Raw genomic sequence first — 20,077 nt, 5'->3', positions numbered from 1 at the left:
TGTCAAGTTATAGTGCTGCAGAGATATCAACCTTAATTAGCATTAGCATTACTAGCCCCGGCCCGACAGGTGTCGTAATACCAGTTTCGGCCATGGGAGGCAGTATGCGGGCAACATAACCACCAGCCAACCTTCAATACACAAATAACACGCACGTCTTGTGGGCGTGCCTGAACCTGATGTCAATCATGTGGAAAGTACAGCACAGTACTTCATTTCAGTTCAGGGAAGAGAGAGAAATTATGGCTCAAGCCCTTGGCAAGAGACCACCACCCGCTACAGGGAAACAACCGCGCTCGGAATCACAAATCAAATCCGATAAGAAAAGGAGCCAAACCAGAGTAAACATCGGCACTGCTTTTAATCGCTGGAGACAACTGATGGACATGAAAGAAATGAGGTTCGACTCTGAACTTGCAACATTTCTTTTCGATTGGTAAGTTAGATGCTGTTAGTATTTCGCTAGAAGTTTGTTTTATATGTTTGTGTATTTGTTTTCGGGAAGTTATAACATAGAAATGTATCGAAGGCTGTTCGATAAACGTGCTAATGTTAGCGATGGCAAACCGTAGCTGCGTTTGATAATTAGCTAGCTATAACTTAACATTACCCATTTTATTATATCATAACTAACCTGCTCTGTCTAGCCTGTTGGTCTCCGTGTCCTGTTTGCTTTGTGGTTTTTCTGTGCGTGAAAAAATTGATGTGTGGTGTGAAAGCGTGTGAAAAGAGTCAACTGTGTGTGTCTCACGGTGAATGCTTGAGGGTTGGCACAATAGATCCAAAGCAGAATAAAGGACAGGTTGATTATTGCTGTTTAGTGTTTGTATTAATCTATGATGTGTACAAGGACATAAAAAATAAATTAAAAGTGATACGTGGACCAAGGTGTCTGAGATTGTTCATTTTAAGTAAAGGATCATAATATTTCGTCCACAACAATATTTAATGAGGTTAACTTATAACTCCTTGTGGTTAGTCTGCACGAGATCAACAAGCTTGTTTGCTTTGCGGCCGCTTTAAATACAAAATAAGCATTTGATCTACGTTAGAGCGTCTGAGCGCTCACGAATTATTCTGCAGCGTCGTGAGCAGAGCGGCAAGAACGATTTTTGACGCTCTAGACGCCGGCGGTGTGAACGCACAGTTAGGCTTTGGCTATGGCTGTAGTGTTGTTGTGAAAGTAGGGGCGGAGCATAGAGACTATGCCGTTTCTCGTTTGTTACTCTAGAGTAGACCAATTCACTTTATTGAGGCATATTGCCCCCATCTGGTATGGAATGTGGAGTATGATTTGATTTTTTTTTTTGCCAAACATTACAGATGGCACCTTTAAGGCAGTTGGCAACCCTACTACAGGTGCACATCTAATCTACCCGCAACTTCACACATATTCTAAATCTTGCACTCAATATTGTTTACGTTATAGTTTAATCTAATAAACTAATTCAGTAATTCTAAATGTAAATTATATCCGCAGACTGTTTCGATGGCTGCTTCCTCAAGGAGGTCTCATTTTGTAGGCCACATACATCATAGAAGTTGCCTCGTTTTAACTAGGCAACAATTTACAACAATTTACACCTCACAATGAATAATGGTCCATTTTAGAATTAAGACACCCTTCATGTATGTGGCCGACAAATGCGACAGACTCCGAAATGGTGGTTGGTAGCAAATAATAACTGATTCAATTATTGTGTAAATTGTCAAACTGCCTCACTAGTTATGACAAATAATGACATATCAAGAATCTGGTAAAACTTCAGTTAATTACTGTGTTCAATTGGCATCACTCACCTGTCTTTACTCCTCCTCATCGGCCATGTCGAAGAGACTGTAGCGACGAGTGACTCACGTTCATGTGTCTATTCCCGCCCTGGTTGTTAGGCAAAACGTGATTGGTTGGAGAGAGAGCGTGCTGCAATTGGTCAGCGCAACACGGGCGTTATCTGATTGGGTTAAGTAGACAGTGGGTGGAGTCGACCTATTTGTGGATTTTTCCAGACTTAGGTCTCTGCAGAGCAAAAGTGGGCGTTTATCACCATGTGGGTGTTTTGAAACTGCTGGGTGTTTCTAAATCATGCAATCTAAATGATCCCCCTTACCCAACCCCACATCTAAACCTAACGTCACTATGGCATCAACCAATCAGGTATCATTGTGTAAAAACACCCTTATCTGGTAACTCCCATTACTTTCCTGCAGAGACCTATACTTTTATGTTGTAAATGTATACCTATACATTTTTCTCCACTGGTCACTCTAGAATCCACAAATGCGTGAGGTGATCGACAATGCGCAGAAAGCAATTCACAAATGTACACAAAGCGATTCACAAATGAATGTAGGCAGAATTGTGCTTGTGACATAAAAACAATTTGTGAATACGTTTTTTACTAGCAAATCTATTTTTATATATATTTGTGAATTTAATTATTTTTTTGTTAAACTCCTAACATATATTTGTGGATCTCATTCTATTCATTTGTGGATACGATTATTTTTTGTGAATAGCTTTACATTTATTTGTGGATCATAATCTATTTATTTGGAATATTTCTACAATCCTACCCCCATATGTAACGAATGATTCTTTTGGGAATCAATTAACCTACTGATTCTTTTGACAACTGAGTAATCCTATTTTTTATTTATTTAATTTATTTTAATTTTTTGTAACACAAACAGACTTAAGTGAAAACCAGGCTTTAGTATGACTATTTATATATAAACTAACAATGAACCAATAATAATTGGCTCAAATAAAACATCAAAACCAAGAATTTACAAGATTGTAACAACACTGAACAACACTGTTAAAATTCATAATGTAAAATGCCTATATATATATATATAACATGAACATAACTTAAGTACATTAATGTATTAAAACAAATACCTGTAGAGGGCGCAAACGGCCTGGAGACGTTTCACTTTACAGCTTGATTAAACAATGTTTAAATCCATTAAATTTTAATATTTGGCCACGTGCAGAAACATTTATTTTCAAATCAATGTACAATACAATGGTATATTTGTCAGTCAGTTTCTTGCACAGACCAATCGTTTTGTGTCTTTTCATATCAATGTATCGTCACAAGCCACAGGATTTAATTAGTTTTAATTAGTTTAATTATTAGTTTAATTAAATTATTATTATTATTTTTTTTAAATATATTGTATGTTTTAGCCGTGATTCCCATCCACTTGTATTATAAGACGGATAGACTGCAATGGTTTGAGATGAAAATTTCAGTTTGTGTTCTACTGAAGAAACAGTCACCTACATCTTGGATGCCCTGGGGGTAAGCAGATAAACATAAAATGTTCATTTTAGGGTGAACTATCCCTTTGAAATGTGATGCTGAATTATTATTATTTTTTTTACAGTTTCAAATTAGTTGTAAGATTTATATCCCAAATATATAAGTTATTATACCTAAAGACATATCTTACCATTAAGGACAATTAGCTATTTTACCTGAAGACATATCTTACCATTCAAGACAATTAGAACCTTCTTCCATTGTGTATTTCCAACTTTGGGTGTCTGACAGAAGAGTATTTTGTGCTTGTCACACACAAAAATGCGGTCCAACACAAACTTGCCCACAGTTGTGTGGGTGAGGTTCCACAGAGATGAATTTCTGCAAACAGTTGCTAACAGCTCCAGACGCTTCTCATTCACTGACTGCCAGTTTGTGGGCTCCACCAAAGAGGGACCAACTGAGGACTAATACCCACAACCCAATCAACATACATGAACATATACATAACAGTCAAAAACACATTATAAATAAAAATTTAATTCAAGTTGCTTTTAAAAATAAAGCAAATAAGTGAACCCAGTATACCCTGGCAAACTGTCTTACCAGTATATATGGCTGCGATGCTCCCTTGTCTGGCCACTGTAGATTCATCGTAACAGATGGCAAGGTCCAAACAAACATCTCTGTCCTCTCTGCATAGTCTGAAAACATATTGGAGGGGGAAACTCTCAGAGTGCTTTATGGTCAATGAATATAAATATACAAATAAGTTGTGGGATGTTTTAAATGACAGATACAACATAGCAGGGGTGCAAATCTGGTCTGATAGCTGGTCTGATTTCTGCAGGCCCATCACGACAAGGCAGGCAAACCAAGCAATTGCTTGGGGCCCCGAGCTGGCCTGGTTAAGAATAAAGAATAAAATGCAACGACACTGTGTGAGCGCCCCTTTGATCGTCAATGCAGTAACGTGTAATCACACTGTTATCGGGATCCCCCTCAAGGGGGCCCCTCTCAGTAGTCGCTGACAGCAGCCAGCCAACCACCTGATCTCACGTGATGGACTAATATCCGTAAATATTAAGCCGGAACAGTCTATTTATGAATCCTGCATGTTCTGCGTGTCTCTGTTAATGAATGGAGCAGAAGCGCGACTTCCTTTATAAACACACACTGAAGCGCACGTGACGCTCGCGGTAATTTCAGTGTCTGCTGTCTCACTAAATAAGACGAGAACACATGAACAACATCTCCAGAACTGCTCTGACAGTCTCTTCATGAGCATCTGACCGTTTGATTTGAGTAAAACTAGCGTCACATAAAATTTGTATTAATCAAGTATAATCAAGGTGAATCTAGCCATTTATATGTACAGTTATTATTCCATTATAATGATATAGCCTGTGTGTGAAAAGAATGTGCTTGCTTGGCAGAAATATAGACCCTCAGATGAGAAACATCTGGAAAAACATCTTACCCTAACAAAAGTCTAGGGGGACCCTTCTCTCTAGGGAGGAATCAAATTGTAAGCATAAGGAAAACTATATGAAATATATTGAACATGCCTTACCCTGTATAGTGTATAACATTACCCTGTATAAAAAAAAAAAAAACACAAAAAAATGTATACAAGGAAATGCCACCTGACATTCAAAAGATATTCAGCTTTATTCTCCTTGAAATAAAGTCTTTTTTTTTTCTGGAAACAAAATCCCAGACTTGATTCTTCAAAATCAGCGGCAGACGACACTACAAGCCCTATTTATTTTATTCTTCTTATTTAGTATTTTATTGTTTGTCTCTGTTCTGAGAAGTGCTGCAGGTGAGTCATAATTTGATGATGTGTGAATCCAGGTTGCTGCTGTTTGTACATTAAAATTAATGTGACATTTTTAATGGGTCAGGAAAATTAACTGGAATGAACATCCCTTTTCGATCCATTTTGGCAGAAATGACAAACTGCAAGCTTTGAATGCTTATATATTCTAAATGCAAATGTTGTCACTGTTTTGAAGCATACTGGCTTATAGATAAACTTATAACTAACATATTGATACTAACACCCAAAAAACTTTAATTTTTATTTCATGGGGAATTTAAGGGAGGATCATTTCGATATGAAACTTGACACCAATAAGGTTACAAGAGTTAATAATTTGTTCCTAAAGCATGCATTAAGCTGTATACAAAAGACAATATACAAAACAGTAATAATACACACAATGTCCCAGGGATACATGTTAATTTATAGCAAGGTTTATCTATAAATTTAATGGAGAAATGTTCTTTCTATGGGCAATATGTGGTTATTCAAATTATAATTATGTGACAGTTAACTCTCCCCAAATTTCTTTGAGTTGTTAAACCATCTTTTCTTGCTGATATACCTTTGTTGCTATGGTAACCAGGGGCATGTTCTGCCTCGGGGTGTTAGTTGTGGCTAAGGGGGTAGTTCACAGACATCCCAGAACCCAGTCCTATTGTTGGGTGAGGGGTCTGTTGGATTATTCATTAAATATAACAGGTCTGTATACAGTGCAACATATATGTCACATGTGCTGTGAAAAAAATCTGTCTGTGTAACAAATAAATATACCCTACTCGCATCTGTACTAGGGCTGCATGAAAAATCAAGATTAAAACTAAATCTCATGCAAATCGAACTATCTAGTGTGATTATGCTATCGCAAACCTTGCAATTATGTTTTTGTTTGAGTCGTTTATAATGAGTGTTTGAGTCACTTATAATGTGCATTTGCAAAAGCAACACTCCTCAAACATCATCATTATAAATATACTTTATCATGGAAATTGCCATTTCCTGGAACTGTGTTATGGTACTTCTGCGGGGAATTTTTGGAGTTTCTCTGTGAGAGCTCCCTATGGCTTTTAGATGCATTCAACCATACTTCACTGACAGGTTGTGCATAAAAAAAAAAATAAAAAAAACAATGCCAACTTTTTTTTTTTTTTTTTGGCTCATTGAAGACAACACTCGCTGCTGCATTCTGGATGAGTTGCAGAGGCTTGATATTACATGCAGGAAGGCCTGCCAGAAGAGCATTACAATAGTCCAGTCTGGAGAGAACAAGAGGTTTGACAAGGCGTTGTGTGGCTTGCTCTGACAGGAAGGGTCTAATCTTCCTAATGTTGTATAAGGCAAATCTGCAGGAACAGGTCATTGTAGCAATATGGTCTGTGAAGCTTAACTGATGATCCACCACAATTCCTAGGTTTCTGGCTGACCTGGAACGAGTTATGGTTGACGAACCCAGCTGTATAGAGTAGTTGTGATGAAACAATGGGTTAGCTGGAACCACCAGCAATTCTGTCTTAGTAAGGTTGAGCTAAAGGTAATTGTCATTCATCCAGCTAGAAATATCACTCAGACAGGCTGCAATGCGAGCAGCTACCATTGGATCATCTGGTTGGAATGAGAAGTAGAGTTGAGTGTCATCAGCACAGAGGTGATAGGAAAAGCCATGCTTCTGAATGACAGATCCTAATGATGACAAGTAGATGTAGAAGAGAAGTGGTCCAAGTACTGAGCCTTGAGGAACCCCAGTAGCAAGAAGTTGTAACTTAGATACTTCCTCTATCTGAGAGGTAGGACTTAAACCACAGGAGGATTTGGAATCTGCTCTTGCCAGTCGCAGGTCTTCAATAACTGATAGCAGGGCAGTTTCAGTTGAGTGGCCGCTTTTAAAGCCAGAATGGTTGCTGTCCAGGAGGTTGTTCTGTACAAGGAACATAGAGAGTGGATTGAACACAACTTGCTCAAGTGTCTTTGCAATGAACGGAAGAAGAGATACTGGTCTGTAGTTTTCTAGAACTGCTGGATTAGGGATGTTTCTTAAGCAGTGGGCTTACCAGAGCTGGCTTAAATTCTGAGAGAAATGTACCAGAGTGAAGAGAGGTGTTGATAATGTGAGTAAGTGAAGGTATGACTGAAGAAGAAAAAAAAAACGCGGAAAACGCGGATGGAATCGCGGAATCCATTCATAAAAATGGAATTTACAGTTTAACGTGCGTGCCACTAGCAGTGATTTCAGCATCTGTCGTCTCACTAAATGAGGATGAAAACACATGAAAAACATCGCCAGGACTGCTCTGAGAGTCACTTCATTAGCATTTGACTGTATGATTTGACCAAAAGCATCATATCACATGCACAGAACTGTACAGGTATTAACGGCAACCCGTCAAAATAAAAGTCCGGTTTTGAAGTCTATTTTTCAGTAGATGTACACTGCCTACTACTACAACTAAAATGAAACAAACATTATTTTTTAAAGGGGGGGTGAAATGCTATTTCATGCATACTGAGTTTTTTACACTGTTAAAGAGTTGGATTCCCATGCTAAACATGGACAAAGTTTCAAAAATTAAGTTGTACGTTTGAAGGAGTATTTCTGTTCCAAAAATACTCCTTCCGGTTTGTCACAAGTTTCGGAAAGTTTTTTTCGAGTATGGCTCTGTGTGACGTTAGATGGAGCGGAATTTCCTTATATGGGTCCTAGGGCACGTCTGCCAGAAGAGCACGCGCTCCCGTATAGCAGAGCACTTAGAGGCTGAGCACAGAATTCACTGATCAGAGCGAGAGTGTCGCGAAATGTCACAAAAGAAGTGTATTTTTGGTTGCCAGGGCAAGACAACCCTGCACAGATTACCTTTACCAAAAAAAAAAAAAACAGCATTAAGGGACCAGTGGATGGAGTTTATTTTTACAGAGCATCAACGGAGTTGTGCAAGTGTTTTTGTTTGTTCCCTGCATTTCAAAGATGCTTGTTTTACAAACAAGGTCCAGTTTGACGACGGATTTGGGTATCGTTTATTTCTTAAGGATGATGCAATCCCAACGAAAAAGGGTCACGATCGTGTGTTGGAACCGCAGGCGGTGAGTAAAACTGCTTAAAATATCTCTGCCTTCTTGTTAGTGCGTCCGCCTCCCATGCCAAGACCCGGGAAAAATCGGTACAGACTATCTTTCTCTTATGAATATAATAAAACTAAAGACTTTTTGGAGTTATGAAGGATGCAGTACTACTCTATAGGTACTCAAGATTAACAGGATATTGAGTGAAAACGAGCATTTCACCCCCCCTTTAAAGATTAAAAACATTTCTTCCATGTTTGAATTTCAATAGTAAATCCCCTTTGTTTGGCAAAAAAAGTTTTCTTAATTTTTAGTAATTAAAAGATAAATTAAATTAATGTTTCCTGCCTTGATTTGATTACAATAGAAATTTTAATATACAGAGAAAGGGGAAAAAAATCAAGGCTTTAAGAAAAGTTTTTTTTTTTTTTTTTTGCAATCAAATAATTATACATAATAAAACACAGAATTTGGTAACAATAAAAAATATGGTGTTAAAAAATAAAATGTAACATGGGCCCTTAGAATGTAATTTTTGTTAAACTTTTATTAAACTGATGTGAAAATGTATGTTTCATTATTTTAATTAGACTTGTTTTATGATTAATAAAACTTCAATTTAACTATTAAAAAGGAGTGGAGAAAAATTTAAATGGAAAAAATTTTTCCAGAAAAATTTAAATGAAAATAAAGAATTTAGGAAAATATTTTACAGATTTGATAGAGCCCTATTAGAGTGTGGAATCGGCAAAATCCAATATCAGTCGACCTCTAGTAATAACCTAGAATGCATTCTATGACTTGATGGTTGCTCTGTCAGTTCTTCGTCATCAGTTAGGAACCTAGCTGTGCTATTTGATAGCAATCTTTCCTTAGAAAGCCACATTTCCAGCATTTGTAAAACGCTCTCAGTTACTAACGTAACCTCGGTTCTCTCTAGATGAGGGAACGAGTGTTGCGTAAACTAGCTTAGTAATGTGCACACATATATTCCCAAGGGCATATGCCCAGGTATACATAATAGCGGGTTAATCCAGACCAACGAACGTGGGTCGAAGAATATAATACGACCATCTAAAAGGACATGGGTGCTTATCATAGTATAACAGTCAGGAATGACATAAGTCAGCCTGAACTGCATAGAAGCAAGGCTAACATCAGTTTGACATCTGAGCCAGAGGGACAGATATCCTTGTAGAATTACAGTCAGGGAGGACCTAAGTCAGCCTGATCTGTTAGTCTTAGACCCGTGCTAGCAGCACGCTCATACAACACCGTCTGCACGACACCGAGTCGGGCAGATCAGTGGATATTACACCTACACTGACAACAGCTTAGCCTACAAGGAGGAATTTCCAGGTTATAGAACCTCATGAATGTAGACAGGGAGGCCCAGCCTGCCGTCATACAAATGTCCTGGAGTGAAACACCACTAGACCATGCCCATGAGGAGGCCATGCCTCTTGTGGAATGAGCTCTGATGCCCAGCGGGCAGCAAAGGCATTTAGACTCATAAGCCAGAGCGATAGCGTCAACTATCGCTCTGGAAAGGCTCTCTTTTGACATGGCTAGTCCCTTAGTACGGCCACCAAAAAAAAACAAAGAGCTCTGACTGTCTGAAAGCAGCAGACAGTCTGCCATTACCCTCAGCACCCTGACCGGGCAGAGGAGGTTCACATCGCCCTCACTATCAGATCTTGAATGAGCTGAGAGTGAAATGACTTGTGCTCTGAACGGAGTGGAAGGCATTTTGGACACATAACCGTGTCTCGTTTTGAGAATGACTTTAGAGTCGTTAGGTTCAAACTCGATACACATAGCACTCACAGAGAGCTCCCAGGTCACCCACTCGCTTGACAGAGGGCGAGAGCTACAAGGAAAGTGGTCCTAAATGAAAGATACCGCAAATCCATGGACTGCAGCGGTTCGAAGGAGGTGCCCTTCATAGCATCCAGGACCGTGGAGAGGTCCCAGAACGGAACCAGAGGGGGCTAGGAAGGGTTTAATCTCCTATCACCTCTCAGGAAGCGAATGATGAGATCGTTCCTTCCCAGTGGCTGGCCAAGAATAGGTTTGCCAAACGCTGCTATGGCAGCAACATAAACTTTGAGCGTGGAAGGGGACCTGCCCTTCTCCAACAGCTCCTGAAGGAAGGAGAGAATCTCCTATGTTTTGATCCGAGCACCAGCCGGAAAACACTGACCACTTTGAAGCGTAAAGCCTTCTAGTAGAAGGCGCTCTTGCCTGCGTAATAGTGTTCAACACTCCCTCTGGGAGGTCCGCAGGTACCCATTGATGGCCCAGATGTGCAAGGCCCATAAGTCGTGCCGCGGGTGCCAAATCGCGCCCCTGGCCTGAGAGAGGAGATCCCTCCTCACCGGAATCAGGCTTGAGTTCGTGTTCACTAGCTGCATCAGCTATGGGAACCAATCAGGAACCCTGATTTGCTTGATCACCTGTGGTAACACTGCGACAGGGGGAAACACAAAGCAGGCGGCTGGGCCATACATGGTCCAGCACGTCCCTCCCTTTCGTTAAAAATGCTGGGCAGTGCGCTTTCTCTGGTGACGCAAAGAGATCGATTTCCACTCTGCCAAAGGTCTCCCATAGTAACTGGACTACCTGGGAGTGCAGGGACCATTCCCCTGTGGAAACATTGTCTCTGGCATCCATAGAAATTACTTTTCGCTTTGAGATCATCCCCAAATCCACGCCTGACTGATAACAGTCTGCCACCTTCCAGGGCTACAGTGCTGTAACACAGTTCTGAGTCACCCTGAGGCGAATAGTGCCAGAGGTCCACACTCAACGTGGGACCCGTGTTTTCAGCCAGTGCTTGCTGTAGGAAGCACATGTAAAGCAAGCTCAGTTGGAGCACTGCCGAGGCCGAAGCCACAAGATCCAATATCCTCTGAAAATTCTTGAGAGGAAAAAAGCTGCAGGCCCTGAAAACTGCTGATGAGCATTGTAACGCATGCTCTGGCATCATTGATACAGAGTCCAAATATTTAAAATCAGGTCCCTCTTTACGAAAGCACTTTCTGTAAATGATTTGACCACTGATTATAACATAGATGTGCTCTGTTTGACAGAAACCTGGCTAAAACCTGATGATTTTTAATTTTAAATTAGTCCACCCCCCAAGATTACTGTTATAAACATGAGCCACGGCCAAAAGGTAAAGGTGTTGCTTCAATTTATAACAATGTTTTCAGTATATATCAGAGGGCGGGCTTCAAGTCATTTGAAGAAATGGTGCTTCATATAACATTATCCAGAAAAACAAATGTTAATGATAAATCCCCTGTGATTTTTGTACTGGCTACTAGGGATGGGTGGATCAATCTAAATATTGATAGTATCGATGCCAACACTGGTATTGGTATCAGATTGATACAACTGTAATTGAATCGATGTTTTAATTTAAATATCTCTCATCTACGTTCATTATACTTTGTGCATGTCTTCTACCTCTACAATCCTGAGCAAACGCAGCTTTCACATCCTGGCCCACTTTATGGAGCCAGAAGAGTCTCAATAAAGATAAATGCATACACTACATTCACATATGCACACATAGGATTCATACATGCACACACATGATTCATAAATACACACACAAGATGCACAAATGCGCACAAAATTCACAAATGCACACACAAAATTTAAAAAGCACAGAAGATTCACAAATGCATACAAAATTCAGAAATGCACACAAAAATCAGAAATACACACACAATTCAGAAATGCAAACAACATTTACAAATGCACTCAAGATTAACAAATGCACAGGACAAGATTCACAAATGCACAGGACAAGATTCAGAAATGTATTTCTGATGCACACACACATATATCTTGATTCACAAACTGCTTGCGGTCTGTGAACTTCACTGCATTTGTGTGTGAATTTTGAGACTCCCCTGACTTGGCTCGACACACAAATGCTTTTTTTTAAACAGGGAATGATCAGCAACCAATCAGATATCTCCCTTCTTTTAGCCAATCACAAGAATGCACCCCATGTGGGGGGATTGTTTACTTATAAGCCAATCACATGAACGTGTTCACACAGCAATTGTATTAAATTGTATGAAAATACAGATGTTTAGATTACAATTCAGGTTTATTTTTTATTATTTTTTACTAAATAAAAATTTAAAAACTGCAGAAAAAAAGTTAACCATGGATACATAAATTTGCAATAGGCAATTATTTCATTTTATTGAAATATTTTAATGAAAGTAAAAAAAAAAAAAAATGTTTAAACCTTTTTGAATATTTAAATATATCTAAATATTCTTTTGGATGCAATATAGAAGTCACTTTAATTATAATATTCAGTCCTTACATGAAGAGAGAGTCAGTGGTCCGCTGCGAGAGGAAAGTGGCTCTCTGGCTGCGAAAAGTGGGTCTCCGGCTGTCGTTCGCTTAGGAAAGTGAGTTGATCGCTGCGTGAGGAAAGTGAATCGTTCGCTCAACTTCGCTGCTTGAGGAAAGTGAGTCGCTCGCTGGGTGAGGAAAGTGAGTCATTCGCTGCGCGACTCGTGAGGAAAGTGAATCGTTCGCTGAGGAAAGTGAGTCGCTCGCTGGGTGAGGAAAGTGAGTCGTTCGCTGCGTGACTCGTGAGGAAAGTGAGTCGCTCGCTGGGTGAGGAAAGTGAGTCGTTCGCTGCGTGACTCGTGAGGAAAGTGAGTCGCTCGCTGGGTGAGGAAAGTGAGTCGTTCGCTGCGTGACTCGTGAGGAAAGTGAGTCGCTCGCTGGGTGAGGAAAGTGAGTCGTTCGCTGCGTGACTCGTGAGGAAAGTGAGTCGTTCGCTGCGCAAAGTGGGTCGCTGGCTGCGCAAAGTGAGTCGCGGGCTGTGTGAGGTAAGTGAGTCGTTCGCTGAGGAAAGTGAGTCGTTCGCTGCGTGAGGAAAGTGAGTCGTTCGCTGATTGGCTTATAAGTAAACAATCCCCCACGTGGGGTGCATTCTTGTGATTGGCTAAAACAAGGGAGATATCTGATTGGTTGCAGATCATTCCCTGTTTAAAAAAAGGCATTTGTGTGTCGAGCCAAGTCAAGGGAGTCTCAAAATTCACACACAAATGCAGTGAAGTTCACAGACCGCAAGCAGTTTGTAAATCAAGATATATCTGTGTGTGCATCAGAAATACATTTCTGAATCTTGTCCTGTGCATTTGTGAATCTTGAGTGCATTTCTAAATTGTGTGTGTATTTCTGAATTTTGTGTGCATTTCTGAATTTTGTATGCATTTGTGAATCTTCTGTGCTTTTTAAATTTTGTGTGTGCATTTGTGAATTTTGTGTGCATTTGTGTATCCTGTGTGTGTATTTATGAATTATGTGTGTGCATGTATGAATCCTATGTGTGCATATGTGACTGTAGTGTGTGCATTTATCTTTATTGAGACTCTTCTGGCTCCATAACTTTGCTACTCCTCCCCCTCCTGCTGCTCTGCTGTGAGTCACTGTTGTGACGTCACGTGACTCACTGACACAACGCATCGAGGAGCAGCAAACAGAGAGAGTGAAGCTGATAGCACATTGAAGTCCATTGAAGGGGGGCTCAGGGAATGTAATTGCACAGGTATATTTGTTCTTTGTTTGTTCTTTAGTAATTATTGTGTGCATTTTATTTCATTTGCTTTTAAAACCAGGAGAGATTTTTGTTACTCTTTATTATTATTATTATTATTATTATTTTTTAAAGGCTGTAAAGAATTCATTCTACAGTGCCTACTAACTAGTAATTTTGTGGACTTCAGTACATTAATAAAAAAATATTGCCTAAATAACTGATCATTCATTCACCTCAGAAATAATGACATAGACCTACTGCTCTACCCTACACAAAAGTATATATTTGTTTTAAGTAAAAAGTAACCTGTCTTATTTATTCAATACAGTGGCTAAATTAACGAAAAATAAATCATCAACGAGTGTTGACATTTCCCAACAGCATAGCAGTAATGACTTTATGAAGTACTTTTACTTCTAAGATTGATACAATTAGAAATAAAATTGTAACCATGCAGCCGTCAGCTACAGTATTGCATCAGACAGTACACTACAGAGCCCCTGAGGAAAAGTTCCACTCATTCTCTACTATAGGAGAGGAAGAATTGTATAAACTTGTTAAATCATCTAAACCAACATGTCAGACCCTATTCCATCTAAGCTCCTAAAAGAGGTGCTTCCAGAAGTCATAGATCCTCTTCTGACTATTATTAATTCCTCATTGTCATTAGGATATGTCCCCAAAATCTTCAAACTGGCTGTTATTAAGCCTCTCATCAAAAAACCACAACTTTACCCCAAAGAACTAGTTAATTACAGACAAATCTCGAAACTCACTTTTCTGTCCCAAGATACTAGAAAAGGCAGTATCCTCACAATTAAATTCCTTCTTAGAGGAAAATGTTATAAGAAAAGGATTTCCAGTCAGGATTTAGACCGCATCATAGTTCTGAGACTTCTCTCCTTATCATCTGATAGTGGTTGTATCTCTCTATTAGTGCTATTGGATCTTAAAGCTGCGTTTGACACTTCTGACCACAACATTCTTTAGCACAGACTAGAAAACTTTGCTGACATTAATGGAAGCGCATTAGCATGGTCATACGCATTGACCACCATCAGTTCGTAGCAGTGATATAAGAGGTATCATTTTGATCATAAGCGCAGTATGGAGTACCTCAAGGCTCAGTACAAGGGACTTTACTCTTCACGCTTTACATGTTACCCTTGGGAGATATCATCAGGAAACACGGTGTTAACTTTGACTGTTATGCTGATGATACTCAGCTCTACATTTCTTTGCGGCCCGAAGAAATATACGAATTTTAAAAACTAATGGAATGCATAGTCGATCTAAAAAAATGGATGACTAGTAGTTTTTAAATTCTGAAAAAAAAACAAAAAACAGAGGTGTTAATTTTAGGACCTAAAATATCTGCATGTAATAACCTAAAACAGTGGTTCCCAACCTTTTTCAACTCGCGGCCCACACAACCACACACATATGTTTGCGTGGCCCACATCAAAAAAATTAACTGACCCCCGCTATTGTTGGGTTAATAACTTAGTACTCAGAAGCTAGATTGTTAACTGTATTTATTGAATGAACTAGGGCTGTGAGATATGGACAAAAAAACTAAACCTATCGCGATTTCTTTGATCAATTTTGCGATTGTGACACACATCGATATGCTTTTACAGTCATAAATGCATTCAGGATTAATTTGAAATATATTTCCAAAAGAAAACCAATTAGAGCTTTATCAAAAAGTTGTAACGTCTCTAGAACAGACATAAGTCAAAATTATCACTATAGTAAAGATGTAATAAAATGTATAGACTTATGGCAAAAAATAAATAAACCCCATGTCCAGGGACTTTTTTCTTTTTCTTTTTTGCCATGCATTGTTCATAGAGCTCATTAATTGTAGATTAATCAATACATCAAAAAAAAAATAATCGCTAGATTAATCGTTTAAAAAAATATTCGTTTATCCCAGCCCTAGATACAATGTCAAGATATGATACAGTCCATCCATTCATGAGGGGACGCTGTGGCCTAGTGGTTAGAACCCTAGGTTTGTGGGTTCAAGTCTCGGGCCGGCAGTACCACAAAAATATATCTAAATTACAACATATGCACTTAATGTCAAATGTAAAAATGTTAATGCATGCATTTATGACCTCTAGGTTTGATTATTGTAACGCTTTATTGGGTGGTTGTTCTGCACATTTAATAAATAAACTCCAGCTAGTCCAAAATGCAGCAGCTAGAGTTCTTGCTAGAACCAGGAAGTATGACCATATTAGCCCTGTTCTGTCAACACTGCACTGGCACCCTATCATACATCGTATAGATTTTAAAATATTGCTTATTACTTATAAAGCCCTGAATGGTTTAGGACCTCAGTATTTGAATGAGCTTTTGTTACATTATAGTCCTCCACATCAGCTGCGTTCTCAAAACTCAAAAAGCAATTCGATCCTTTTCCTATTTAGCGCCTAAAATCTGGAATAACCTACCTAACATTGTTTGGGATGCAGACACACTCTTGCAGTTTAAATCTAGATTAAACACCCATCTCTTTAACCTGGCTTACACATAACACACTAGCACATTACTAATATCCAAAATCCGTTAAAGGATTTTTAGGCTGCATTGATTAGGTAAAGCAAAACCGGAACCGGGAACATTTCCCATAACACCCGATGAACTTGCTACATTATTAGAATAATGGCATCTACGCTAATATTAGTCTCTTTTATTCCAAGGTCACCATAGCCACCAGATCAGATGGTCACTGCAGTCACCCGGATCCAGTAAGTATCCAGTACAGATGGTCAATAAGCACCTAGAAAGGACCACTACAGCCCTGAAAGACAGCAGCGACCAGGACAACTAGATGAGCCCCAGAGACAGATCCACAGTCAAGACCTTGTCTCCTAGACGACCAATGGGACAAGACCACAGGAAACAGATGATTCTTCTGCACAATCTGATTTTGCTGCAGCCTGGAATTGAACTGCTGGTTTTGTCTGGGCAGAGGAGAACTGGCCCTCCAACTGAGACTGGTTTCTCCCAAGGTTTTTTCTCCATTCTGTCACCGATGTAGTTTTGGTTCCTTGCCGCTGTCACCTCTGGCTTGCTTAGTTGGGGACACTTTATTTACAGCGATATTGCTGACAAGATTGCAAATGATTGCACAGATACTAATTAAACTAAACTTTTACCAATCATATGAAATTAGTATTAATAAAAGATTAATTTGTAATACAGAGGTGGCACAGAAGAACACAAAAGTGACTTGTAGGTAGATATTCAGATGTTTAATAAGGCTCAGAGGTGGCATGAGTGCAATTAAATTCATACATTCATCTGGAGATTAAAGTCAGCATTTTTATCACTGAATAATTCATTCAAATGGCTGATTCATTCAGGAATGAAGCAAGTGACTGTCTTTATGAATGGATAATCATGAATCACTGACTCACTTGATTCATTCAAAAACGCACTTTCATTGAATGAATGAAACTCGGCTGTGTTTGCTTTTAGAGATGCGAAGCGGCTGAGCTGTTACTATATTTGGAACTATTTTCATTGAGGAAACGCAGCAAAATCACACAGAAAATGAGAGCACGTGAGTGAGTTCTCAAGACTAAAAAGCACGTGCAAATGATAGATTCCGTCACCTGTCATCGCATTATAAGCACGGAACCTGTGGGGATGAGAAGAATTGTTATTATTAGCCACAATCCCACGCCAAAATTCAAGTCCAGCTCTGTGTTTTCTGCTAATAACCCAACTGTGAATGATGGGAGCAGCATCACTATGTTGTCACTGAGAAGCTGCAGCCGTGATGGGGATAATTTTTAGCAACAAAAATGCACTACATGTTTCTTTTCCCCTAATTTTTTCCAATTGACAGAAATGTCAATATTTGCCATATTTATAATACATTGTAAGTGCATTCATAAGGCATTTTAATGAATGCATAATGCCTTATAAAAAAATCCTTATAATATGTTGTATAATCTCATGAATATTAAAAAGAACAGTTTTAATATATTATACTATTTACTTATTTGTCGTTATTCCATTTTAAAAGTATCATGATTTATAACACAATAAACACGTTGCATCCACTTGCATTGATTATATTTCTCAGTTATAATGTATTATAAGTCTCATATCTTGTAAATTTTTCTGATTCTTCTTTACTTAAAGCAGTCAAAGACCACTTATAAGTAGTAATAATAATAATAATAATAATAATTATAATAATAATAATAATAATAAAAATTCTCTCAAACAGCCATAAGATCACATATCAGGTCAGATGAATGTGTAATGTGAAACATTTGTTTTGAAATATTTTTTTTTGTAATATCAGTTTGATTATTTTGATGATCCCCTTTAGACAGCTATTGATGAGTAACTCTGCAACTACAGATCAACTAGCGGTCATTAGAGTATTAGTATGTCTGCTACTGTAAATATGCTAACACTTAATTTTTAATCTTCATCTACAGCGATATCATTGACTTGATTGCAAATAAATGCACAGACACTATTTAACTGAACAGAGATGGCATCACTGAATTCAATGATGAACTGCATTTAACTATCATTTTGCATTATTGACACACTGTTTTCCTAATGAATGTTGTTCAGTTGCTTTGACGCAATGTATTTTGTTTAAAGCACTATATAAATAAAAGTGACTTGACTTGATGGTCAACCAACAGATAAACTGACTATGCTCTCTGCAACCATACTAGATGCAAACATTCTTGAGCATACTAATACTCTAATGAGAGTTAGTTGGCATGTTCTTGCAAAGTTGCTTACAGTCGACTGATTAAGGGGACAATCAAAATAAACCATATAAAACTTTTTTTTTTTTCAGTTGGAGTGTTAGGCTAACATCAATTAATTAACATTAGCTCCACAGGAAAGAATCAAATAACACTCAACATCTAACCACTCACAAGCTGTAGTAACATACTGTGCATGTCAAGATATGATACAATTAGGGCTGGGACAACGCGTCGAGGTCATCGATGACGTCGACGCAAAAAATAAGCCGACGCAAAATATGCGCATCGATTGGTTGACTTGTTTTTAGTTCTCTAAAAAACGTTTGCAAAACGTTTACCTTATGTGCGCTGAATATACGCGATGGCCGGATCAACATTCTGTCCAACGTTATATAACCAATCCAGGGGTTTTTCTGCATTGATCTTTTTTTTTGGCGGCTGTCAAAGCCTTATTTGATCGGTGAGTGATGTAGAATGACTGCTGCGCCTGACAGGGCGCGTACGAGAAAGAGCCCCAGCTGCTCGCGCACTCACAGTCTTCAAACAACACGAGCGCTTCTTGCTCTCTCTCTCCCTTGTGCATATTAATCAAAATCATTAAACACGATAGAAAAAGGGCGAAACACCAAAGTTTCATGCGCGCTCACGCACGCACAGTCTTCAAACTACACGAGCGCTGTCTCTCTCTCTCTCTCTCTCTCCCTCGTGCATATTAACCAAAATCATTAGACACCATAGAAAAAGAGAGGAACGCCAAAGTTTCACGTGGAGCATTCAGAGATTTTTTTTTTCTCCATGACAGGCTGCTGGCTCCCACTGTTACTTTTTTTTTTGGAAAAGCACTCTCTGTATTAGCTTAAAGCCCTCAAGTTTACATTGGTTACTGTATTCTTTCAATTGCTCTAAAAAAGTATTTTGGGTGACCTTTTTTATTGAATGCTAGACATCAAGTTGTTGTTATTTTCATCTGAAAGAAGAACTTTTTATCAGTAAGCTAGGCCCTATGTGCTCAGTAAGCTTGTTTCAGTAAGCTATGTGTTTTCAAGGCTTCAAGGTTTTATTGAATGCTATCTCTATACAAGTGCAAAGTAATGCATTCTTAGTCAGTCTTTTATTTTGTAATTTTAAGAGCAATAAACATATATTGCAATGTTAAAGAATTCATGTTTTTTTCATTCAGATATGTAAATCAACATGTATAAATTGTTAGTAGTCAATTAATGGGGAGATAATCGAAATCGAATCGGTCTAGGAAAATTAATTGTGAGATTAATCGATACATTGGAAAAAAATTATCGCTAGATTAATCGTTTAAAAAAATAATCGTTTATCCCAGCCCTAGATACAATGTCAAGATATGATACAGTCCATCCATTCATGAGGGGACGCTGTGGCCTAGTGGTTAGAACCCTAGGTTTGTGGGTTCAAGTCTCGGGCCGGCAGTACCACAACTTAGGTGCCCTTGAGCAAAGACCGAACCCCCAACTGCTCCCCGGGCACTACAGCATAAATGGCTGCACACTGCTCCGTGTGTGTGTTCACAGTGTGTGTGTGTGTTCACTAGGGGTTGCACGACTACTGATTTCTATTA

General features: G+C 38.8%; 1 protein-coding gene across 2 annotated transcripts in view; it reads right to left on the bottom strand.

Moving 5' to 3' along the window:
• Positions 1–20,077, bottom strand: part of chst10 (carbohydrate sulfotransferase 10) — an 82,599-nt gene that overhangs the window by 51,421 nt on the left and 11,101 nt on the right. For both annotated transcript variants that reach the window (XM_026264338.1, XM_026264337.1), the window contains exons 3-4: positions 3,876–3,973; positions 3,502–3,736 (exon numbers count right to left, since the gene is read on the bottom strand). In XM_026264338.1, the coding sequence (XP_026120123.1) occupies positions 3,502–3,736; positions 3,876–3,973 (333 nt within the window). The remainder of the gene's footprint in view (positions 1–3,501; positions 3,737–3,875; positions 3,974–20,077) is intronic.

Source organism: Carassius auratus, unplaced genomic scaffold (genome assembly GCF_003368295.1).
Source record: "Carassius auratus strain Wakin unplaced genomic scaffold, ASM336829v1 scaf_tig00216899, whole genome shotgun sequence".
Classification (NCBI taxonomy): Eukaryota; Metazoa; Chordata; class Actinopteri; order Cypriniformes; family Cyprinidae; genus Carassius; species Carassius auratus.
Note: the sequence above shows the minus strand (reverse complement) of the source record. Positions and strands in the feature narration are given on the sequence as shown.